This window comes from Brachyhypopomus gauderio, chromosome 6, assembly GCF_052324685.1.
Source record: "Brachyhypopomus gauderio isolate BG-103 chromosome 6, BGAUD_0.2, whole genome shotgun sequence".
In the NCBI taxonomy this organism is placed as follows: Eukaryota; Metazoa; Chordata; class Actinopteri; order Gymnotiformes; family Hypopomidae; genus Brachyhypopomus; species Brachyhypopomus gauderio.
The window spans coordinates 30927783-30953445 of NC_135216.1; the positions used below are offsets into that span (position 1 = coordinate 30927783).

Genomic DNA, 25663 nt, shown 5'->3' on the forward strand with positions numbered 1-25663 from the left:
CACAGTATGAATCGTATGTGTAAACGTTAACATTTTAATGTATTTAATGTATGTAATGTAAATCACCTCAGGAATCATACGTGCCCAGATGTTTCTACATTTGTTTATGATTACATCATTACAGCAACACAATTTGTTTTTCACTGTAAAATAGTACATTTATACACAAATGAATGTCCAAGTTCGCAACATCATTAATGTTACAACTTTCAGCTATGTGATTCATTACTATAGCAAACAGTATGTAATTCTGTGTGCCATAAGACAATGGCACGTCTTTGTATAATTTCTTAAGATCAGAAAGTGGTTCAAAGCAAGTATGACAATTTGAGAATACAATTTTATTTATAATTTTGTTATTTTACAGAACACAATGTCAGAAGATGGATTAAAAAATAAGGAAAAGCTAAACTTGGCAAATAAAGAGAAACTTTTCTTCAGACTTGGTCTTGGGGAAAAGTACAAACAAAAAATGAAGACTTCAGATATTCTTGAAATAACCACAATTTCAATGCGTGGCCTAACTTCATGCATGGAGATGCAATTTGCTGAAACATTCATGCAAAGGTTACTGATGATTGATTATAAAGCAAGAGACATTACAGAAACAGCAAGTCATGTGGATCTAACTATAGAACATGAACAAGAAAGTGATGATTTTGATGACTTTGTTTTCAAAAAGTCAACAAGCTCAGATAAGAAAAATGACAAAAAACATCCCATCCACCCCATGGATGTCCAGATGGCAGTGCTCCACTGCTCAGACAGCTTCCTAAAGCAGCTCATAGTGACCAAACTGTCCCAGTGTCAGTACGCTCTGCCTCTGTTAGTGCCTGATCCCTTCACCAGAGAGATTGAGTTTCCTCTGTGGACATTTAGACAAATCAAGAATAGCTGGAAGACCATGGAGGCATCTGGTAAAGAGACTGATTTAAATAACACCTCTGGTAAAAAGACATCTTTTACTAAACCAATTCATGTAGCTGAAACTTCAATGGTGGCGTTCTTCAGGCTGGGCTCTGTGTCCTCATCCAAGTCTCAGCTGATGAACAAACTGATCAATGAAAAACACAACACATTCTTCCACAGACATTGTCCAGGCAGCAGCAGAACCCGTCTACTGATGGATGGAGTGGTGGAGATCGCCTGGTACCTCCCATCTGGAACAACTGATGATCTGTTCAGTGATTGTGTCACATTCTGTAATCTTCATGGTGATGCAGAAACTAATAAGGAACAACTAGAGATTCTGACTGAAATGTCCTCTGTGAATGTTGCACTGTTAGCTGATCAGGGAAATAGTACATATATGATGGTGCTAGAGAAGCTTTTCAAAGGCCCCAAACCTTTAATTTGTCTATTTGCTGAGGATGACTCAGAACTCAGAGGGAGCACGACCAGAAAATATAGAATTGGACTTAAAGACAGAAATCAGTCAGATGTATGTACAGAACTCAGAGAAACTATCAAAAAATGTCTCTCAGAGTCATCACCTGTATTCAGACTTGAAGATTTGTGCAAAAATCAAGTGCTCAGAATTGATGAAAATCAACCTGATTGCCAGAAAGGAAAAAATTATGCAATGGAGTTAATGAGGTTACTGGATGGAAATGAAGTGTATAAACTAAAGGAGAAACATCTGCCCTGTCAGGGGAAACTGTGGCATAACTGGTGTGAGATGAACAAAGACCTGTATCGTCTTCAAGGAGACAACTTGGAAATGCAAAAGAGCAAAAAACAAATGGAAATTAAGCGAATCCGGGATAAACAGCACAACCATGGACTGTCTGGCCTCATGAAACATTTTACTATTACACTGAATTCTCTAGAAGGGAATGAAAAATCTTATTTTCTGAAATGGATTGGTATTTTCTTAGACAACTGTACTTCAGACGACCTCTCTGCCCTTCATCATGAGTATAATGAAAAGTGGACAGAACATTTAGTCCTGAAAAAGAAGCATGACAAATCAGACAAAATGAGACAATCCCAAACACAACTTGAGGACATTTCAGAAAAACTGAAGGCAGCAACCTTTGGTTTGGAGCACATCTTCAGGGAGATGGGCCAGATATATGAGTCATTTCGATCTGTTCAAGCACACAAGAAACATTACAAATGTGAAGATCTGTCTTTTTTCCCTAAACTTGCAGCAGATCTCATCAAAACTGGGCTTCCACTGGAGCTGATGGATGGAGATGCTGGTCATGTTCCTCTGGTCTGGATTTCAGCAGTTCTAGATGAACTCATCAAGATCCTGGGAGACCAGAGAGTGTTTGTGCTGTCAGTGTTGGGGATCCAGAGCTCTGGTAAATCCACCATGCTCAATGCCATGTTTGGACTCCAGTTTGCAGTCAGTGCAGGCAGGTGCACCAGAGGAGCCTTCATGCAGCTGGTCAAAGTGTCAGAGGAGATGAAGGCAGAGCTGAAGTTTGACTACATTCTAGTTGTTGACACTGAAGGTCTCAGAGCACTTGAGCTTGCAGGAAAATCTACCAGGAATCACGATAATGAACTCGCCACATTTGTCATAGGTCTTGGAAATATGACCTTGGTCAACATTTTTGGAGAGAACCCTGCTGAGATGCAGGACATCCTTCAGATTGTAGTTCAGGCCTTCCTGAGGATGAAGAAGGTCAGACTGAGACCAAGCTGCATGTTTGTACATCAGAATGTTGGAGATATTACAGCTGGAGAGAAGAACATGGAAGGAAGGAGACGCTTGCAGGAGAAACTGGATGAGATGACAAAGCTGGCAGCCAAAGAAGAAGACCGTGACGCTGAGTGTTTCAGTGATGTCATCGCATTCAATGTTCAGACAGATGTGAAGTACTTTGCTCAGCTGTGGGAGGGCAGTCCACCCATGGCTCCACCAAACCCATGCTACAGCAGAAATGTTCAGGAGCTGAAGAATGCCATTTTCAAAAAAGCTATGAAGTCAAAAGCCATCACACTCTCACAGTTTAAAGCAAGACTCAGTGATCTGTGGAATGCGTTGTTGAATGAGAACTTTGTTTTTAGCTTCAAAAACACCTTGGAAATTGCAGTCTACCGAAAACTGGAAACAGAGTTTGGAAAATGGACCTGGAATCTCAGGAAAGCCATGTTAGATGTTGAAGAAACATTGCACAACAGAATTGAAAATGAAAAACTGCAAAAAATAGAGGAAAGGGAACTTTATGCACACATGGAAAAGACTAGAAATGAAGTGGACAAATCAGTGAAGCAGTACTTTGAAGAAGACAGCTACAAAGACATTTTAATACAGTGGCTAGCAAAATATGAAAACAAAATTAAAGAGCTTCTTGAAAACCTTATTAAAGATGCAAAAACAAAACTAAATGAAGTGATTCAACAGCGTAATGCACGAGAGAATTTCAAAAACAAAAAGAATGAGTATGATGAAAAGCTGTTCAATATGAGCAAAAAGTTCGCTTTAAATCTAAAAGACAAAAAAGCAGAAGAAAAAGTTCTCAAACAAGAATTTGATGATGTGTGGAACAAATGGGTCACTGACCTGACAACAGACACTTATTCAGAAAAAACTATGAATTTTTGGAATGATGCCATACAGTTTATATCAATTAGCAATGATCGGGCTTTTGTATATGACAGACAACGTCAGGAAAAATACAAAAACATAGATAAATTGGGAAGTTACTCACAGTACCTCATATTGAAAAAGCATGAAGAGCTTTGTGATGAGGATCAATGTGCACAAGAATCAGATTTGAATAGAAAAAAAGCAAAGGGTAAAAATCAAACACTTCCAACTCATCAGTCAATCTGGAATCGTTTTACCTCAATTTTGGCAGGTTTCAGAAGCAAGCAGACAGAAAATCTGACAAAAGCTGAGAACAACTTATTGATTTCTGAAGATCACATGCAAGTCAGAGATTTGACTATAAACATCATCCAAGAAACTGAGGAAATAATGAAGAAGATGAAAATAGCTAAAATAGGGTACAAAGACAGCTACATACAAGAACTAACAGATTATGTCCAAAAAACAGTGAAGCAACATCAAGATGAAAGTCAGAGGTTCAAACTCAAGAAGGCATTCACTGTGGATCTCTGTCTCCATGTGTGTGACCTTGCACATGTCAGATTTACTGAACTTCATAAAGAGTTTAGAGAGACAAATGATCCAAGACTGTATCTGGAAAAGCAGAAACCTCAATTTTATGGTGTGTTCAAAAACTACTGTAGAGGAGCTACAGCCACAACAATATTTGGTGAACTTCTCTGCAGTAACCTTGAATCATCCATCCTGCAAGCAGTCCACAATAAAACTGCCATTGATTTGACAACACAAATAAGATCAAACATGCCAGCATTTAACGGAAACAGGTCAAGTCTTGAGAAACACATCTTGAAGTCTCTTGCAGAAGAGAAGAACTTTGATAAGTATGTACAGTACATTCATAACCCCCGAAAACATTTCAAACAGTTCATAACTGAAAAGGTACACCAGTACGTTACCGAAAACAGAACCGTGGTTCTGAAGCTATTCAAAAGAAATCTGAAAGCCAAAGAGCAGATAGTCATTAATGCTGTGCACATCGCAACTGAAGACACCAAGATGAACTCTGGTGATGCACACATGTGGGTGAGAAGGTTTTCTGACTTATTAACAGACCAGCTAAACTTGAAAGAAATTATTTTTGTTGATCACAAACAAATTACAGACTTTGATTTTCTTCAAAAGGTTGTAACTGATGGTCTCACTGATATTATTTCAAAGCAAAACAAAAACTTTAATAGTGTAAAGGACATAAAAATGGAAAATGTCAGGAACAGACCTGAAGATATTCTGATTGAGCACTTCTGCAGGTGCTGCTGGGAACAGTGTCCATTCTGTAGAGCCATCTGCACCAACACGATGGAGGACCATGATGGAGACCACAGTGTCCCTTTCCATCGAGTAAATGGAATCAATGGATGGCATTACAGAAATACAACAAATCTGTGTAATACTTTCTGCACAACTAATGTGCAAAGTAATAAACTGTTTTACCCCAGTGGATCAGATGTGTCAGTACCCTACAAACAATACAGAACAGCAGGTGGCAGGTTTGCTAAGTGGAGCATCACACCAGATAACTCTGAGTTGCCATACTGGAAGTGGTTTGTGTGCACATTCCAGAAGGATCTGGAGAATTATTATAAAAAAACATTTCAGGAACATGGTCAGATTCCTGATGAATGGAGAAAGTACACAAAGGATGATGCTGTTGGGAGTTTAGACTTATACATTTAATTGGATGTATATAAATATTACATTACATATTATACATCATAATAGGAAAATGAAAAATTAAAGGAAAATACAAAATATACTTTCCATGCTGTTGTAAAACTTCATGGGATCACATAATATAGGACCTGGACAGATGGACACAGTAGAGCAAAGACCAAAGAACAAGCCATTAGAAGAGTTTTATGATTGCACAGCATGAAAACTTTAATAACTTTAATGTGAACTCTAGATTGCCATATTTTCATGCAAACATAAACGGTCTGAAATGTGACACTAGGACATATTTGGACTTTAGTCATCCAAGTCTGTAGGACCAGTCAGAGCAACCTGTGCACCGCCTGGATTGACTACAAGAAATCCCATGATTCAATGCCCCACACATGGATACTGGAATGATTGATGCTGTATAATATCAACAAGAATCTAAGGACCTTCACTGAACTCAGTGGGGCTCTGGAAGACAAACCTTGAAGCCAACTTCAAGCCAACAGCACAAGTCTCCATCAAGTACTGTATTTACCAAGGAGATGCTCTGTCCCCACAGTTGATCTGCATGGGCCTGAACCTCCTCAGCAAGATCATCACCAAGAGTGTCTGAAGATACCAGCTACAGAAGGGGATGACCTAAGAGAAGGCCACACAGCAGATGTTGAGGGCAGCTACAAACACCTAGGTACCCTACAGGAGAATGGAAATCATGAAGAAACCACCAGGAAAGCAGACACAGCCAAACATTCCAAAGAGTGACACAGGTCCTGAGAAGACAGATGAATGGTTAAAACAAGATCCAGGCCTTCAGCACCTGTGCTCTACCAGTCATCAGATATCCAGCTGGTATAATAACCTGGCCAAAGGAGGAGATAGAAGTTACTAACATTAAAACAAGGAAACTCCTCACAATGTGTTATTCCATACACATGCATGAAAACATGGACCAAACAGTCCATCAACTCACAAATACACAAGGAAAGAAAAAACAGTAGTGTAGAAAGGATATCTCCTTTATTATTGGGCTTTAAAACAAAAGATTTTCCCCCAAATGTGGATTTCTAATATAACAACAACCAAACTGTTCAGAGTTTACTGACCTGGTTACATGCTAACGATCTTCTTTTTTTAATTCAATTGTGCTGTGCTAGGCCTGCCAGTTCCCCCTAGTGGTGGAAGTAATTTGTTGCACCACTAAGCCTTGTAAGTTGCATAAACAATGAACAAGCATGGAAATGGTTTCAGCCTCACAAAGCTCAAACATAAAGGGTGGTAGCATTTACAGAATGGGGAAAAAAGCTTTAGGCAGCCACAATTATATATGGTTTATTTTCTTTGATTATATTATGATTATGTATATTATTATATAATTATGATATTATAATTATATGTTTTCCTTTAATGCACATGATTTTGAATTAAACGTTTTGGTAAACAGTCTTATACTTGTTTAAACAACCTGTGTGATTAGTGAATGTCTTTGTATGTCATTGTATTATGTAATGCCATCTAAAGGAGGACACTGTTCTACTCTGTCATTAAATTGTAGTGTTTTATTTACGTGTTTCACATCATCTTGATGCTTTTTATTTTTTTTTTACATTGTATGCTAAGGATGCCTACCCGAGACATTAGGTCAAGGGTATGTTTTAAACATATTTTCTTATAACTCTTTCTATTATCAAGTACATTGTAGCAATTTCACTTGATTTTCATATAATCAGTTTTTCATAGGTTTTTATTACTATCTAATAAAATTACATATTACTGTTATGAGTAACTGTGGATATGCCTTCTGTGGTTAATGGGGTATCAGGATGAGAATTTAGATTTTTTTTTTCCCATAGCTGAGTTATGCTTGTTTATTATAGGTAGACATGACAATACATGTAAAGTGACAATGTTGAGGTCCAAATTCATGAATAAAAATAGTATAATTATCAAAAATGACCCAGAAATTCTAACATTCTATTCTCACAACAGAGACTAATGTGGTGAAAATTTTAATATTTTCCTTGATGCTACTATGCTTTATTAGTATGTGTTAATCATAATAGTTGCATAATAGATGTATAAGCTAGAGCAGGTATCACCAAATGGCGGACCGCGGTCCGGATCCGGACCCGAACGCCGTCCTGTCCAGACCCAATCACATTCCTGATTAACTGGATACGGACCCAAATGCCAAAAAAATTTTAACGGGAGACTATATTTTAAAACGGAGAATTTATTTTCAGACGAGTGTTACGTTCACCACCCATTTGAGTGTTACGTTCAACCCCCCCCGCTCAACAACTTTCGTTCGCCAACCCCTTTTTTTTTCACCCTATTTACCAGTTTTTCCATCATATTTCCATGATTTCCATCTCTTTCTCCTGTGGGTTAGGACCCTTGCAGTAGTGTTCTGAACTCACTGTTTCTAGGTGAAACAGAAGAGCTCTTCTAGAGCTCTTTGGGAGATAAAACTGTGTTACAAAAATCTAGTCTTGATGTGATAAATGCATGGACATGTTTTTCACTATCAGCAGGAGAGAACACATCTCGGACCTTAGCGATATTTCAAAGGTGAAAATAAGCTGTCCTGCTTGTAGTCATGATGTCTGAGATAACTCTTTGTTTTTATGCGGTATTCACTGAGTGTTCTAATACATCCTGACATTGAAAAATACACCAAAATGATCAGAAATTGCATCATCTGGAATTTCAATATTATTAACATCTATGCATTTAGAAATTTTCAAATCAAAAGAGTTAAGCATCCTCATGAATTCAGAAGTGATTGGATTTGTGCATATACAGCTATTATGAAAGACTTGTTTGTGAGTGAGTGGACATTTAGTAAGGAGACTTGAAGACCTGATGTGACTGATAAATATAGCTACATTATTCATGCATTTCACTGGAAACACCCTTCTGTACAAATGCCTCACTTTCCATAAGGGGCCTCATAATTCCTGGTTATACCATGCTAGGAATTTTGCTTACAGCCTTTCAATTTCTGTGTTAGTGATTACCAGTGACCTAATCTTACCACTTTTTTCAGTAACGAATAATGTAACGAGTTACTATTTCCAGTCCAGTAATCAGATTAAAGTTACTTATTCAAATAACTGTTAGTTGCTATTTTTATTTTCCTTAGTAACAACATTGTGGCGTGGTGTGGAAAGGAGAGGCAATAGGCAGATCAATTGCCAAAGTAACAAGGCTCTTTTAATTAATGCCTCAGCAGCCAAATCACGTAAAGGAGCCGTGACAGTAAACAGTAAACGAAACACTAGGGGGTGGCAAGAATGAGATAACATTACTCACACATGGCAGGAAATAATCACAACTGTACACATACACAAAACAGTACGGGGCAGCTTAACTAAACAGGACACATAATCCAATGCAGAACCAATAATAACCATGTTACAGCACTACACATAACACGAATGAATATCGGAGCCACGGGGGCTCATGAGAGCTAATGTCATCCCCCATTGTACCAACACTACAATATCTATTTTTGCTTTCTTCTTGGCTCAGTTATACTGTGCAAAGAACTTTGTTCATTATGTAAAAATTGATAACACCATCACACCAGTACAATAGCTACGTCGCCTGCCATTCTCTGTACGATATGCAGTGTCAGAGGAATTGAACCACTTGCTTAAAGCTGGCATAATTGAGCGCATTGATGCTTCCCCATGGGTATAGCCGATTGTTGTCACACAAAAAAGATCTGGACAGATTCGTATGTGTGTCGACTTTGTTTGACGTGAGCCAAACAAAGCGGTTATTGTGTATGCCGTTCCATTACCTCATATGGACTAACTTCTGTCAACCCTAAAAGGTGCCATTGTTTTTTCTTCAATTGATTTAGCCAGTGCCTACTATCAAGTGCCTTTGCATGAAGATAGCCATGACCTTACCACATTCATCACCCACGATGGATTGTTCTGATTCTGCCGTGTACCAGACGGACTTGCTTCAGCACCTGTTGCATTTCAGAAAATGTTGAGCATCATCCTGTCTGGTGTGCCTGGGGTACAGAATTACTTGGATGACATTATAGTCCATGGTCGTGTCATGTCCGCTCATGATGAAGCCCTGGGAGTTGTCTTACAATTACTTGAAAATGCTGGCTTGCTGCTCAAAAAAGAAAAAATGCAAATTTCGACAGCCCAAAATGCCTTTCCTAGGACATACTCTTTCACCTGAGGGACTGCTTCCTGATATGGACCGGATACAGGCCGTTGTAAATGCCCCTGCACCCACTGATGCCCCTACCTTGTGTTCCTTCCTAGGACTTCTTTCTTGGTACTCAAAGTTTTTGCTAAAACATTCTACACTGGTGGAGCCTATGTGCTTGAAACAACCTGACTGTGACTTTCAGTGGACTGAGGTGGCCCAAGCCAGTTTTGACCTGGTGAAAAACATGTTGGTGTCTAGCCATGCTCTAGCTGTTTGACCGTACCTTACACACCATTGTCTCAACGGATGCTTCTGACTACGGTTTGGGAGGTGTTCTGTCACAAATAGGTACAGGCAATGTTGAAAGGACTGTGGCATTTGCATCTCGAACGCTTTCCGATGCTGAACGGAAATATTCTACGGTAGAAAAAGAAGCTCTTGCTTGTGTATGGGCAGTTGAAAGGTGATGTACTTACTTATGGGACAGATGTTTTACTCTGCGGACGGATCACCAGGCACTAACAACATTGTTGACTACTAAAGGTGTTGGATGTGCTGGTTTACGCATTGCAAGATGGTCTGCCCGTCTCATGCCATACAATTACGATCACTTACTGTCCAGGTGTGGAAAACGCTCCGGCAGATCACCTACAGCTTCTGCTCATGGCTCACCACCTCTACAGTTCGATGATGCTTAGGAAGAATTTGTTGCTCTTCTCTCTACTGCTCACACAACATTGTCTGTTGCTGACTTTGATCTTGCTTGTACAATGTGCCCTGAATTAGCAAAATCAGATTAAGCGTGGGTGGCCTCCTTCACCCAAAGCTTTAAGGGCTGAACTTCTTCCATATTACAAACTTCGCTTAGAATTATGTATTAAGGAATTAGAACTATGTATTAAGGACTTCTTTCTTGGTACTCAAAGTTTTTGCCAAAACATTCTACACTGGTGGAGCAAAGATGCTCTTTGTGAAAGCCTGTTTGCTTACCAGAATGCTGCTAAGGCTGCTAAAATGCAATATTTTTCCAATCTTGTCTCCTGTAATAGTCACAAGCCCTAAGTTCTTTTTAACATTTTAACTCCCTTGTAAATACTTGTGATAACTCTCCAGTGGTACCCTCATTTACTCTATGTGAGAGTTTTCTCAAATTTTTTACTGAAAAAAATTCTGCTCTTAGGTCTTCTGCCTTCTCATCTGTAGGCATTAGTTCTGATATCACCATCTCTCTTTCACACAACGTATTCAATCAATTTGAGCCTGTATCTCTCCCATTATTGACCAATGTAGTCCAGCATCTAAGACCTACTGTACCAGTTGACCGCTGGTCATTATATCCTTAATTTGGATCTTTTGCACGGGTTTTGGTTTGCACACTTTCTATTAAACCATCCTTTTTCCCTGAGACTTGGCGTGATCGCTTCCTTTTAGTTGCTCACCCCTGCCCGTCACAGAATGACCAGCCACCCTTCGGAAGCCGCCAGTCTCTTTTTCTTTCTCCTTTGTTCGTGGTCATGTCTCGTGGTAAGTGTTTGTCTGCGTGGTGTTTTGTGAAGAGTTCCGCCGTTCTTTTGTGTTGTGTTTGTGGCACGGCGAGGACCAGGGCTGTCTGTCCTGGGAAAACTCTTCGTGTCTGTTGTTTGTTTGTTTGTTTGTTTGAAGAGCTCCGCCGTGTCTGTGTTTGTGGCACGGCGAGGACCAGGGCGTCTTCCCTGGAAAGGCTCTTCATGTCTTGTGTGGGTTAAAACGTGTGTACATGTCGACGGACGTGTGGATCAGTGTGCGTGCTCGTTGTGTTTAATGTTAAATGTTTTATGTGTGACGCGGTCGCCGCTCGTCACTGTCGCCTCGCTCCCCGTGTGTCTTGTGTTAAATGTGGGGAGCGACTGCGACTCTGAGTGGCGCGTCACTGTGTGTTTATATCGAGCGCGCATGTGTAGGTCCCGTCTGTCTGTTTGCACACCGTTTTTGTTTGTTTGTCTAGTATTAGTGTGTGTGTTTTGTCCTAGCGTGTTGTCAACTGTTACATGTAATTCCGCGCATGCTCCTCCCCTTAAATGTGTGTTTGGGGGGGGGGGGGGGGGGCGGCTGTGGTCCCGTGCCACTGGACATGGCACGGAGGGCGTCTGAGGCGCGTTTGTGTTACGTTGGTGTGTGTTTTCTGTGCAGGTGCTTCTCCCTGGCGGTGTCCCTGGACCTTGTGGGGGTCTCCACATGGCAGGAGCCCCCTTGTGTTGTGGGGTGACCAGAGCCTGGTCATGAAGAGCCCCTCCCTAGAGGGCTGGGACCCCCGGATGTTTGGGGATCATGGGGCTCCGGTCTGAGAAACTCCTGCTGGAGAGGGAGATCCTCCCTCCTACCCGGGGTGACCAGAAGGCCCTTGGGGCTGCTCCCTAGCCCACGTCGGGGGTGCTCTGGGCCTCGGCCTCTGGCGCTCCTGGGTTGGGTGGAGGAGTCCACCTTGCGATGAGAGGCCCCGGGAGGGGTTGGCTCCCCAGGAGGCTGGGGTGACCCCTAGCAGAAGGCAGGGGTCAGCTCTGGGAGGAGGTAGGTCCAGGAGGAGAAGTAGCCACGCCTCGGGGAGGTAACCTGCACACACACACACACACTAAGGACGATGAAGGAGTCGTAGCCCCTCGTCCGCACACCCTTGGGGCTCTCTGGCTAAACGCTGGTTAGGGCGTGAGGGCCCTGTGACCGACTGGGGCGTGGTTTTGTGTTGTGAACGGCCCGGTCGGTCCAGGGTTCCGCCCGGGGAGGTGAGCTGTTTAATGTTGTGTGTTTTATGTTCCAGCTCCCGGACTGCAGGAGGTGTGTTCCTGCCTGTCCCTGCCTTCCTGCCCCTTCGTGTTTGTGTGCAGCCGCTGTGTGCCACACACCCAGTGGAGGGGAGTGCGGCTTGGTGGGGGGGTCTGTCACGGTGAGGCCCCCTACCGGCCGCCTCCGTCCACAGCGGCTGTTGTTGTTGTTGTTTTGTGACGTCATGTGCGTCCCTCAGGTGAGCGGAGCCCGTGATCCGTGTCACCTGAGGGTCGTTTGTATGCCTATATATGTCTTGTCTTTGTACCAGTTGACCGCTGGTCATTATATCCTTAATTTGGATCTTTTGCACGGGTTTTGGTTTGCACACTTTCTATTAAACCATCCTTTTTCCCTGAGACTTGGCATGATCGCTTCCTTTTAGTTGCTCACCCCTGCCCGTCACACCTACAAACTGTTCTACAGACAGCATCCCTTCTCGTCTTTTTAAAGAAGGATTTAGTACAGTGAGCTCTGACATACTTTTATTTATTAATTCCTCTCTTAGCACCTGATGTGTTCCAGCTGCTCTCAAACATGCTGTTGTGCAGCATCTCATCAAAAAGAAAAATCGTGATCCCTCTGTGCTGTCTATTTCTAAACTGCCATTTTTATCTAAAATTTTAGAGAAAGTGGTTTTTATTCAGATTCAATCATTCTTAGACTTCTCTGCTGGCTTTCTGGGCCCCTAACAGCAAACATTCAGTCTTCTGTTAAAAATCTTGGGGTAATATTTGATGACAGGCTGAAAATTGATAGCCAGGTTAGCTCAGTTGTAAAAAACAGCTTTTATCATTTGAGGGTTTTATCTAAAGTAAAAGGATATTTGCCACATAGAGATTTGGAAACTGTACTTCATGCTTTTATTAATACAAGATTGGATTATTGCAACTCTCTCTACTTTGGCCTTGATCAGTCACTGCTGCACTGTCTGCAGCTTGTATAAAATGCAGCAGCCCGTCTCCTTACTGGTAAACGTAAGCGCGACCACATATCTCCGGTCTTAGCTTCACTTCATTGGCTCCCTGTTGCTTTTTGAATAGATTTGAAATTTTACTGTTTGTTTTTAAAGCTCTTAATGTCTTAGCTCCTCAATATTTGACAGAGCTCCTTCATATATACTCTCCCGCCAGATCACTGAGATCATAAAACCAGCGCCTACTGGTCCCCCCTCTAACAAAACTCAAAACCAAAGGTGACAGAGCCTTTGCAGCAGCAGCCCCTAGACTCTGGAATAACCTGCCCGGGCACATTCGATCTGCAGGTTCTCTTGAGAATTTTAAATCTTCTTTAAAAACACATTTATTCTCCATGGCTTTTAATTATAGTTAAGTGGACTTTTTGCTGATAACTCTGATTTGTTTTATATTTTATTTTATTTATTCTAATTTGTTTTATTTATTTGTAGTTTTATTTATTATATTTTCTATGTCATTGCACTGCTTCTGTTTATTGATTATAATTGTTTGGAACTGTGACATTATCGGTCCTACTTTTATTCCCAATGCAGCTTCTCATCCTGTACAGCACTTTGGTCAACCTCAGTTATTTGAAATGTGCTCTATAAATAAAGTTTGAGTTGAGATCGTCACATCTATTACCTCTGCTGTTTCTATCATTTGGGATCACCACATCTATTACCACTGCTGTTTCTGTCTTTTCCACTATTAAGATGTTTGGTTGGTTGTCTGTCTGCTCCTGCAGGTCGCACATCTTTATGTTCTTGTTCTATTTAGTTTCAACAGGTGTCGTGTGTCCAGAGTGATTTATGGATTCTACAGAAGGGTCTGATTATGAAAGAGAAGGAGGACACACCATGCTGCACCTGCAGTGTTATCACTGGAATGTGATCTGGTTCATAAGAAGTGAGCTTCTGCTCCCCAGACATGTGTAACACATGGAATCAATAGATAATAGATCCTCAGTTTCTTTTACCTGCAGGACTTGGTCCATGAACCTGGCTCGATTAATCTGATTGGCTGAGCTGCCTGGCAGAGTGGAACCCACTAGTCACTCCCACCAATCACTGCCTGATCCAACCACTGATCACTCTCCGCTCCATTCCTAGACTTCACCTGCTTCCTGACCTTTCTGTGCCTCCTGGATCCACGTTGAACTGGGACTGGACAGATGATGAGCTGAAGAACGTTCTCTCATTCCTGGATTAAGTACTGCAGTAGGGTTTCAATTTGTCTATTTAGTGTTGCCATTAATACTTTCACTTACAATTGGATCCTCTACTGAGTATTAACTATTGTTACAATTAGTAAATATAACTTTCTATGTTAGTGAGTGTGAAGCTTTAACCTCAGTTTGCTTACTCCATTTTCCTGGTTCCCTCACTGCTAATGAAATACTAGACCGTGAGAATTTCTAGACTCGTGGTAATGAGTAAACCTGAGGTATTGGTTAATGTCTCTATTTTAAGTAGTTACAGTTAGGTGCATGTTTAACCTGAATGGTTGTATTTTAGAATAGTGTGAACATATACTGTTTTCACTATTAAATAATTAATTAGACATAACTCTGATATTTCTCTTCATATTTCTGCAATGTTACCATCACGTGAGACTACCAGATCTATTAGCACTGCAGTTTTCTTACATCACAGTGTTTGGGATGTTCACCAGTACTTCTGTATCTGTTCGTTTGGATTTGGAGGTGCCACAGTATCTTAGCTTCGCTGTTGTATCTAGTCTCAACAGATGTCACACGAGTTACTCAGTCATGTTTGGAATATGAAGAACTAAGGAAATTGAGTCTAACTAATATGTCCTTCGTTAGATGCTTTTAAATCCAAGGTAAACATGTTTTAATTTGAACTGGCTTTTGGTTAGTGTAGATACCATAAACATGGCCTATTTTATTTATTTAAATTATTTAATTTTTCTTTTACTTATTCTTATTGTCTTATTTATTTTTTCTTTTATCTTTTAATCATTTATCTTTTATTATAGGGCTTAAAAAGCTTGAAAAGCCATATATTGTTATCACTCATACTTCTTATTATTCTTATTCTTCTACTTCTTCTTGTCCACATTTCTGCGTTTAATACAGCCCAAACTGCTCAACGTACAGACTGCGTTTCGAAGGTCTCCACATTGTGACTTGTGCTGTTTTTTTGAGTCAATAAGATTTATATTTATTAATAAATTTAAGTTGAAATTTTTAAAATTCCCCATAGGAATGAATGGTGGAATGTTCAGAATTTCAAATCTTAACTGCCAGTTGGAGTGTGTGCTGGCATGAAAAATGATCAAAAATCTCCTGGATAAACTGCTGTAAAATCCTTACACATTCACCTAGAAGCTCCATTTAAATTTTAAATGGGAGAGAAACTTGTCCTTTCTGGCATGCCGAGATATCTAATCATTTGATCAAGTTTCTCTCATACCTACTCCACACACAAACATGCACACACCAAGCAAACATACACATATATACCAGACACACACTCCACACACACACACACACATACATCTCACTCATACACACTCCACACACACACACACACTTAGTGTAAAGCACTTTGAATTGCCAGTGTGTGTGAAAGGTGCTATATAAATAAACTTGCCTTGCCTTCATAATGCAGTCAAGTAATTCAATTTACAAAAGTTAAGCATTAATGTAACACTTATCACTGCAGACATTGAGCTAGGTGTTTTATTGAGAATGTTCTGTGGATGGTAATTACAGTACAGATATTTGACAGGACAGGCCATTGATGTTGAGTCATAGTAGATTTTGGGAAGTTGGTGACTTTGTGAGATTGTTTGCTGTCTCTAGTTTTGACAGGTGGTTGACAGTTGAAGCCTATAGGCTATTTGTCAGGGCATTTCACTGATGTTGCATCATAGTAGATTTGAGAAAACTGGTGACTTTTATGAGATTTGTTGATGGTCTATAGCCTAAAACAATTGACATTGAGTTGATTGGATTTATGAAGAATTAATTAGATGTGTCCCTGGTACGTCTCATATTCCTGCAATGTTTGCAACACATGGGACCACCAGATCTATTAGCACTGCATGTTTCTGGATCTTGTCCTGCGTGGGACCACCAGATCTATTAGCACTGCATGTTTCTGGATCTTGTCCTGCGTGGGACCACCAGATCTATTAGCACTGCATGTTTCTGGATCTTGTCCTGCGTGGGACCACCAGATCTATTAGCACTGCATGTTTCTGGATCTTGTCCTGCGTGGGACCACCAGATCTATTAGCACTGCATGTTTCTGGATCTTGTCCTGCGTGGGACCACCAGATCTATTATCACTGCATGTTTCTGGATCTTGTCCTGCGTGGGACCACCAGATCTATTATCACTGCATGTTTCTGGATCTTGTCCTGCGTGGGACCACCAGATCTATTATCACTGCATGTTTCTGGATCTTGTCCTGCATGGGACCACCAGATCTATTAGCACTGCATGTTTCTGGATCTTGTCCTGTGTCACAGTGTTTGGGTTGTTCACCAGTTCATCTGCATCTGTTCAGTTTGATTTGGAGGTGCCACAGAATCTTAGCCTTGTTGAATCTAGTTTCAACAGGTACCGGAGTTACAGAGTGATTTAAGGATTCTGAAAAAGTGAGATCCAGTCTAACTAGACTAAATCCAGTCTAACTAAAAAGTGGGAGGAGGTATAAGCAAGTAGAGGCAAATAAGGGGTCCAAGCACATCATAATGCAGTTTGAAGTAATTCTTTTTACCCAACTGAGAGTTAAGCATTAACGTAACGTAAATTGTCACTGCAGATATTGATCAAGGTGTTTTATTGTGAATGCTCTGTGGATGGTAATTACAGTACAAACACTGATGTAGGTGTTTTTGTTGAGACTTGTCTAGAATGCTCTGTGGATGGCATAGACATCTGACTACTGATGTTGAGTCAGAGGAGATTTTGAAAAGCTGGTGACTTTGTGAGATTTGTTGATGGTCTACCCAGCAATGGTGAATGAGTTAATAAATCTATCTATCTATCTCTCTCTAATATATATATATATATATATATATATATATATATATATATATATATATATATATATACACATACACATACATACATATATATACATGCATGTACAAATGTAAGTGTGAATATGAAATACACATCAGAAATACACGTCATACAGAGGAATTAAGGTAATAGCCAATACTTTGACTTCAAATGGACCAGACCAGAACCAACATGCTTACCCAAGTATACACCTCCCCCTTTGACTCACATTTTTGAGGTTTAGTACAAGCAACACATTCTACAGTACTCACAGCACCTGTACAGGGAGGAGCTAACATTACAAAATTAAACTATTTTGCTTTTCCCAAATTATTTTCATCTTATCTTAGAGTTAACATACATTATGTAAACAAACCTAAGCATAATACATAATTTTAAATGTATTTGTTACTATTAAAACCATATAGTCAAGTGTGTCCAAACGCTTGACTGGAACTTCAGGTGTCTGAATAATTTATGTCTGATCTGTCAATGTGTCATAACTGCCCCTCCCTACTGTCTATGTTTCTATGACTCAGAGAAACTCCGTCTCATATTTTTATTTCCTGGTTCTTGTTTTTTTTCCAGTTCTTTGAAATGTCGTTACTCCTGCTGTGCTGGGCACTGGCTTGTTTAAGGTTAGTCTTCTATGTTTGATTAGTCATGTCTCCTGGTAATGTTGATGTTGCATCACTGCAGCCTTTACCTCCTTTAACTCCACCTCCTTTAACTCCACCTCCTTTAACTTGTTGACACCAAATAAACCACCATGAATGCAGCAAAGATTTAACACAACTCACATCAACTGAAGCTAAAAAAAAAACAAAAAACCAATGAAACTGAAATAACCTGTTTCTCTAACTCTGTTCCTCAGGTTGGACACAAAATGTGCTGCACATGAATTATTTGATTGTGTATTATTTATGTCAGTTACCTTAATACAAGTGTATTATTCTGAACACCTCAATTGGCATGATATCAAAACGTTTTCCCAAACATATACATACAAGAAAGCACCAATTGTGGATTAATGCTCATATACTTCCATTACATCAAAGCAATGATAAATTGAATTTTCTGTACCAAAATAATTAGAATTCCTTATTGCAGCATTTATTGCAAAAACATCTTATTTCAAAAAGATTATAATCATGTGCCAATTAACACAACTGTACCCAGACTAACCAGTTATAGAAGGAGTACACCATCACATTCTTCAACATGTTCAAACTGGTTATGAATTTATTAAACAAGCTTCTTCTCTAATGTTTCTTCTTTCTTTGAATGACTTCCTCAATCACCTTCAGGAGTTTCTGCTTTGTGTTTTTGATGTTTAGAGCTGCTTTCTCCAAAAGATCACTGACCATTTCTTCAGTGTACTGAGACTGATAGGTCCAGTATCTGTCTTTCCACTTCTTAACCTCACCTGAGGAAACACCGTGATCATTTTTACCACAACTGTCTCGGTTACTTCATTTCAGGATTTGAGGAAGATGTGTTTTGTGCTTGTAGCTTGAATGAACAATGAAGCTCGATAAACATACAAGTTTTGATTAATTCACATCATAATTACCTTTGCAGTTACCAGCATTAAACAGGGGGATGTGAATGACCGTTGGAGCTGTGGGGTTGTCCTCAAACACGTAGAAGTCGTCTGGTTCTTGATCATTTCCGGGACGCTTGACTGTAGGGAAAAAGACCTGCAGGTCTTTACACATTTGAGCAGTGTTGTCTGCTGTCTGTGCAGGGGAAAAATCAGAATATTGTAAATTAGTTGTATGTACACATATGCGCACACGTGTACGTGTGTGTGCAGGTCTGTTTACATGTGTGTCTGAAAGTGTCTTATGATTTTAAGAAAATGTATAAATAAAAAAATATTAAGTAATATAATATTGGACACGCACAGAAATACAACTTTGTGTAGTTAGACCAACTCTTGTACACCTAAATGAACTGGAGTACAGACCTTTGCTTTTCTAAAACAGAAGACTTTTCTCATTCATCATTTACATTTCTGGATTGCTGTAACATCGGTAGATTTATCTACGAGTTTCTGCATTTCTGTCTCCTCACTGATATACATAGAGACCAGCCTTATAGAAGTTAACACATCTGCCTCTCTGAACCAGAGCTGATAATGAACTCCTCTCCTCTTATTGTTTCAACAATAGTGAAGTGAAACACTTTGAACCACAAAGTGGACACTCTTGTTTAGGAAGTTCAACACTATTCAAACATCCTTAGCCATCATGATTTACATCTAGCATAACAGCAGAATAGCTCGGGACATATGAGCAGATTCCAGCAGCAGGAGCAGATTTGCATTTATTATGCAGATTTCAGTCCGAGTATCCAGATATACTTGTGACAACATAACGTGGGTCATTAAAATCTTAACCATTCAGATACAAGATGCACGAACAACCTGTTTTACCCAAACCAGTATCTAGCCATGCAATAAGAGTTTGATTGTGGACAATCTTTGACTATGTGCAGGCAGGTGTGTGTGTGTGTGTGTGTGTGTGGTACCTCAAATGGATCTCCAGCACTGAAGTCAAGTGAAATGATGAGGTCAACGTTTCGTTCCTTTCTCAGTATAGAGAAGTAGGGAGAGTTGAGTAACAGTCCAGCATCCTCATATTGTCGAGTCTCTGACTTCAGGATGCTGGGGTGAACTTCAGCAGCTGATAATGACAAACAAGAGTCCCAAGTTTAGATCAGCTGTTCAGGGGTCACAGTTCTTTTTGCATTTCGCTCTTGTATCAGGCATCAAAGTTTTTTTAAGTTTTTGCACAAAGTAAAAGATTACGACACCCGAAATAATAGAGGTGTTTCAACACACACACACACACACACACACATTGTTGTATTCCTCACCTTTTGTGTTGTAGAGGAAGTTATATTGTGTTCCCCAGTCCCACTCTGCAACTTTCATCATGCATTTAATAATGACTCTCCAAATGTCTGACAAGATAAAACAAAGATTCAGGCATCAAGCCTTTGTTTTGGCTTTTAAAAGTAAAAATTACAAGGGGATAAAAACAAAACATCTTTTTAATTTATATATTTGGAATGTGTAGAATAATTCCAGGACTAGTCTTAATTACTTCACATCTTGATGGACATGACCCCACTCACCACATCAGGACGGACGTGCGTGCACACACACACACACACCACACACCCCATCAGGACGGACGTGCATGCACACACAGACGCCACCATTTTGTCTTGAACCAACACAGTCCATGTTTAATGAATCTGTAGTTCTATGTCAGATTCTGATTACTGGCTGGTTTACTTGAATATTGTTTAAATTAGTAGAAATAAAATCACAAGTTCACTGATTTGAACTTTCAGAGACTCACCATGGTCTTTGAACCAAACAAAGAAAGAATCACAGACATCCAGGGTGAATTTATTTAACGCCTCATTTGTGATCGTCCCATGAAGTTTTACATCACGGCCATCCTTATTTTGCTTTCCTAAAAAACAAATGTTTTTTTTTTAATCATGTGTATCAGGTACTTTTAATAAATTTTAAAAGAATTATAAAGAATCTTTGTGAATAATTATTCCATTAAATTACTGATTCATAATGTCAGAGGTTAAGAGCTTAAGTAATGCATACACTGTTCTTTGTATTATAAAATATTTAAGTGAACACAACCTTTCAGTAAATCATTCATCTTGGTGATGCAAACAGAAGGGTCTTCTTCCATGAAGGAACATCGAGTCAACTCCACAAGGTTAGACACCACCTGGTGAGCCTCGTCCTTATTTGGTGCTTGTGTAGTGGTTGATGCTTTTTTTCTCTGATAGTAAAGAAATAAAAAGATCATTGTTTATATTAGCAATTTAATTAAAGTTGATACTTTTACATTTAGTTCTCTTGCATTGTGAGGACACTTCACACTGGTGATATCAGGCACTGTTCCATACGTGTGAAGTGTTGAAGCTCCTGTAGGATCCACTGCCTAAACTCTTTCCCTTCTGCTAGCGTACTACTACACAGACCTGCAAAGATCAACAAACACCTCAAATTCACAAGATTTAGCACACAAGACAGCCAAATAAAAACTGCATTATGTGTCCTTCAATTAATTACATAAAGAGCTATAGCCCCAGGTCTAGTTTATATGAAAATGGGTAGTTGTGAAACTCCTTGGCCACACGTCTCTAGGGGTGGACGAGGCTTTTAAGAGCTCTTAAGGCTCTGGATGTTGTGGGACTGTCTTGGCGGACACGTCTTTGCAATTTTGCATGGACACGAGGGGCAATAGTGCGTCTGGACCGGCAGGGGTGATATTTCCCTTTTTTAAGAAAGGGGCCTGGAGGATGTGCTCCAACTATCGGACGATCACAGTCCTCAGTGTCCTTGGTAAGGTCTCAGCATGGGTACTGCATGCGTTGTCCTCATGTGTTTTAGTATGGAGAAGACATTAGACAGTGTCCCTCTGGGAGTCCTCTGGGATGGGGTCCCAGGAGTACTGGTTTCACCGCTATGGGCTATCCAGTCCCTGGTCTCTTCAGTTTTAGTTATATATACACACACACCAAGTAGTGTACGAGTGTGAAGGATAAGCCCCTCCCCTTTTCCAGGTGTTACCTTGTAGGGACAGTATGTCAATCTGAGGCTGTTTCTTGGTCACTGCTCCTTTATCAAACAGACTTCCCCAGGCAGTTGAATCCACAAAGGCTCCAGTGAGGGAGTAGCCACACTCATCTGGGGTGATCTCAAACCAAACATCTACAAACACAACATACTCTAAACCTTTAATTACTCACACACTCATCTGGGGTGATCTCAAACCAAACATCTACAAACACAACATACTCTAAACCTTTAATTACTCACACACTCATCTGGGGTGATCTCAAACCAAACATCTACAAATACAACATACTCTAAACATTTAATTCTTGATTTACTTCCACATTCATATACACATACACACACAACACAGATAAAGACATACAAGTAAAAATACCTTTATGCAGTTTATCATGGCTGCACTGTTTGTCAATCACCGTATAGATGGGATAAGGGTCTCTGGTGTGCAGACCCCTCTGTTCTGTGAGAACGTGTTCATTAATCTGCAAATATATTACAGACTGCAGAGTTTGTATGCACAGATTTCATAGAACATTAAACTGCAGAGTTTGTGTACACATCTGATGTTAAACTGCCGAATGAAAATTGCCATTATACCTGCCATAGTATTTTGATTATAGGTAAATTAAGAATAATCCATGATAAATACTGTGAGTAAAAATGAATATGCACCCTGAATTATCATAATATTATTCACTAATTAACTTTACATGACAATATATGCTATATGCATTATTATTATTATTTTAAGTCACTGGAGCTAAACGTCACGTGGCTTTGCTTTGATTTGATGAACACTCCACCCTAATACTCCACTGTGTCTCATGACCCTGTGGCCCTTTATCACTTTCACCAACTTGGCTGTGTATTTAATCCTCGTCTTGCTCTCCCAAGGTTAATCTATTCTCCTTTCTACACTCTTCTTTATGCACCTTTTTAAATCAGCTTTTGTGGTAGTTTCTTCCAGTTCCTCGTCCTCTTATATGCTGCTTTGCCTCACATTACTACGACAACAATAAATAATAATAAATACCTCTTTTACTTCATTACTGACAACCAGTGCAGACCAGATGTCAGTTATACTGAAGTTGTCTCTTTCAGTCATTTTCTCTAGTCTCTTGTATTGTTCAGATTTGCTGACTTGGCCACTGTTGAGCTTTTTGATGACGCCCTGTTTCACCGTCTCCATTTTGGTGGACCAGTCTGGTTCTTTGTACACTGATGACATGCACCTTCAGAGGTCAGAGAGAAACACTATTAGTGGCAATGTGTGAAAGTATGTTCGTTATTTAGATAAACTATGAAAACTAACATTTTCTAGACAGTAAAGATGTAAAAATTCACTAAAGATATTTAATGATTCTCTTTATGTTTTGTCTAAACAGTGCTTATAATTCTGTAAAATGGCATTATTGCATTAACGCACATTATACACAATCCATTGGGAAAGGATTAACCATCATGTATAACACTGTGCCTGGACCAGCCATTCTGTAGGTTTCCTAGTGATTCTGTATGAAGTTTGGTATTTACACACTGCCAGAAACATTTATGTTAAATTAAACTGTCTATAATTCTCATATTTGGATTCCCTCCCCTCAAGAACTGAGATGACATGTGGATACCAAGTTGTGTTTTTGTTGAATGTCTAGATGTAATTTACATCAGTGTGTCTCTGTCTGATGTGTGTGCTGTTGTGTGTGAACATAAGATGTATAAATATCTGGACGTTCAGGATCAGTACCATGTAGATCCAGAGACACCACTGAGATACATGATACAGTCCAGCAGTCCCTCTTCACCCAGCTGACTCAGAGACCCCAGCAGTCCAATCATAGCTCTCTCCCCTCCACCAGAGCCCAGCACAGCAATGTTGGGCACCTCGTCCTGCAGGTGTAGGAACACACCCCCTAAACCCACCACACAGCTGGGGAGAACCTACCAGCACAGCAGCTACACACAGTCTACAGGACTGCAGGATTATTGGTGACCAGTATATGCACAGATTTAACACTGATGGACAATGTTATGAAATGTGTACAGATGCTGTACAGCTCTGAGGACAATATCATTGGTCCGAGATCCAGTGTGGGAGCAGCATATCAGCTGCGAGGACACTGCAGTGTCCCGTCCACACTCATATTATGCTGGTGTAAGTAAAGAGGGACAAAAGCACAATGATCTGTGGCAAAAAGGCAAGTTGGTACATTTCATGTACAGTAGAAATTATAGCACAGAACAGTAGATTATCAAATTAATATATTCATGAATCTATTTTACCAGACTGCAGGGTATATTGTGCTTCTGCAGACACTGTTGAACAGTCCCTCTCCTGTTGGACACATGTTGTCTCTCAGCCTCATTCAGAGAGTGTCCAAGTCTCACAGCCCTGTTACACATGATACAGTAAAACAGGTAAAACAGGTAAGAACAAAGCCATCTAGTTCAACCCTTATAGCGAATATGTAGTGAAAAGTGAAAGCCAAGTGCTTTGGGTTAGCAGATTTAACAATGTTCTGTAACATACAAGAATTATATTTGTGTATGTAAAAAAAAAAAAAAAAAAAAAAAAAAAAAAAAACCAGAAACACCTTTTGTTCTGGTCCATGGAGGGATGGAGGGGTCAGCGCTGTAGAAGAATAGAGTCTGAGAACAGGGAAGCTTTTGAGAACACAGACAGAAACACAATGCACAAAAACACATACAATACATATCCACATATACACAATGAATTCACTTGCAGTTCAAGGTGCACAGATGCAGAACTCAGACTCATACGAGATTCATGAAGTCTGTGAGGAAGGTTTACAGGACCAATTCAAAAGAAGCTTTCAAAACTGTTCCCAACTACATACAGGGAGTAGTTGTATACATACAAGTAGCAGAAACCTTTACTAACGTCCTCAACACATTAAACTTCTAGCCAGTTGATTTATTTGTGTGCGAGTTTAAGACCAATAATCATGACTGTGTGCACATGTCCGTGCGTTAGTGCTGGAGTGGAATAATTTTATTTAAAAACAAGACAGAACAGAACAACAACAGAACTGAACAGACATGTGAGGATAACTAATATGGAGACTGGAGACCTACCTTACAGACGCTTTGAAAGAAAAACAAACACAAGACCAATACAGGAATGCACAGAGTTATGTCCACAGAGTCTAGACACCAGCATTACACTACAAGAAACAGCACAGATCTAGACAAACACTGGGCTTAAATAGACCAGACTAACAAGGCAAACAACTAGAAACAGGTAGGAGTGATAATGAGGGGCGGGATTACAAATGAAATGGGAGTGGCAGGAAAACTACATGGGAATACAAACATTAGCACAAGGGAGAAACAAAGACATGACAGGAGGGGGCGGGGCTAAATGTGAGTGTTGGAGTGGTGCTGCTGGGTTTTTCTGGATGTTTCCCCCAGTGGAACGATGATTATGTTGGCCAATAAACTCAGTTTAACAGGGTTTAACTTTCCCCATTTTCCCAAGTTTGTTTTAATGTTCAAAGTTCAGTGTGGCCATCACTTTATCACACAGTAGCTGTTAAACCGCTGTAAAGGTTTCCTCCTCTCAGCCTGTACAGTAACTACAGTATCACTGTACTTGACTGGCTAACTATATACCAGCTGTTACAGACCAGCTGTTACAGACCAGCTACTATAGACCAGCTAAAATAGACCAGCTGTCACAGACCAGCTACTATAGACCAGCTACTATAGATCAGCTGTTACAGACCAACTACTATAGACCAGCTTTTACAGACCAGCTAATATAGACCAGCTGTCACTGACCAGCTACCACAGACCAGCTACTATAGACC

The 25663-nt window shown here is 40.1% G+C and overlaps 1 protein-coding gene and 1 pseudogene across 2 annotated transcripts in view; one reads left to right on the forward strand and one right to left on the reverse strand.

The window, feature by feature from the left end:
• The window catches only part of LOC143517671 (interferon-induced very large GTPase 1-like), a 49342-nt pseudogene extending 42845 nt beyond the window's left edge, over nt 1–6497 (forward strand). Inside the window, exon 9 of the transcript XR_013132007.1 lies at nt 407–6497. The product of XR_013132007.1 is annotated as an interferon-induced very large GTPase 1-like (transcript). The remainder of the gene's footprint in view (nt 1–406) is intronic.
• An 11789-nt stretch (nt 6498–18286) lies between these two features.
• LOC143516394 (cytosolic phospholipase A2 gamma-like) lies at nt 18287–25083 on the reverse strand. The gene is made up of 14 exons (XM_077007944.1): nt 24930–25083; nt 24428–24497; nt 24117–24225; nt 23581–23723; nt 22870–23068; nt 22213–22318; nt 21831–21971; nt 21164–21238; nt 20892–21068; nt 20590–20706; nt 20099–20185; nt 19751–19905; nt 18792–18957; nt 18287–18644 (listed from the first exon to the last, which is right to left on the reverse strand). The coding sequence occupies exons 2-14, from the start codon at nt 24442–24444 to the stop codon at nt 18481–18483; spliced, it is 1656 nt and encodes a 551-aa protein (XP_076864059.1). The 5' UTR covers nt 24445–24497; nt 24930–25083; the 3' UTR covers nt 18287–18480.
• Between the last annotated feature and the right edge of the window lie 580 nt (nt 25084–25663).

Bases quoted from the DNA above. Each gene is read 5' to 3' on its own strand.
- LOC143516394 (XM_077007944.1), bottom strand. The intron at 22,319-22,869 runs GTATTTATTATT...ATATATTTGCAG, and splicing joins TCAGTAATGAAGTAAAAGAG to ATTAATGAACACGTTCTCAC. The intron at 21,972-22,212 runs GTATTTTTACTT...TTGTGTTTGTAG, and splicing joins CCATGATAAACTGCATAAAG to ATGTTTGGTTTGAGATCACC.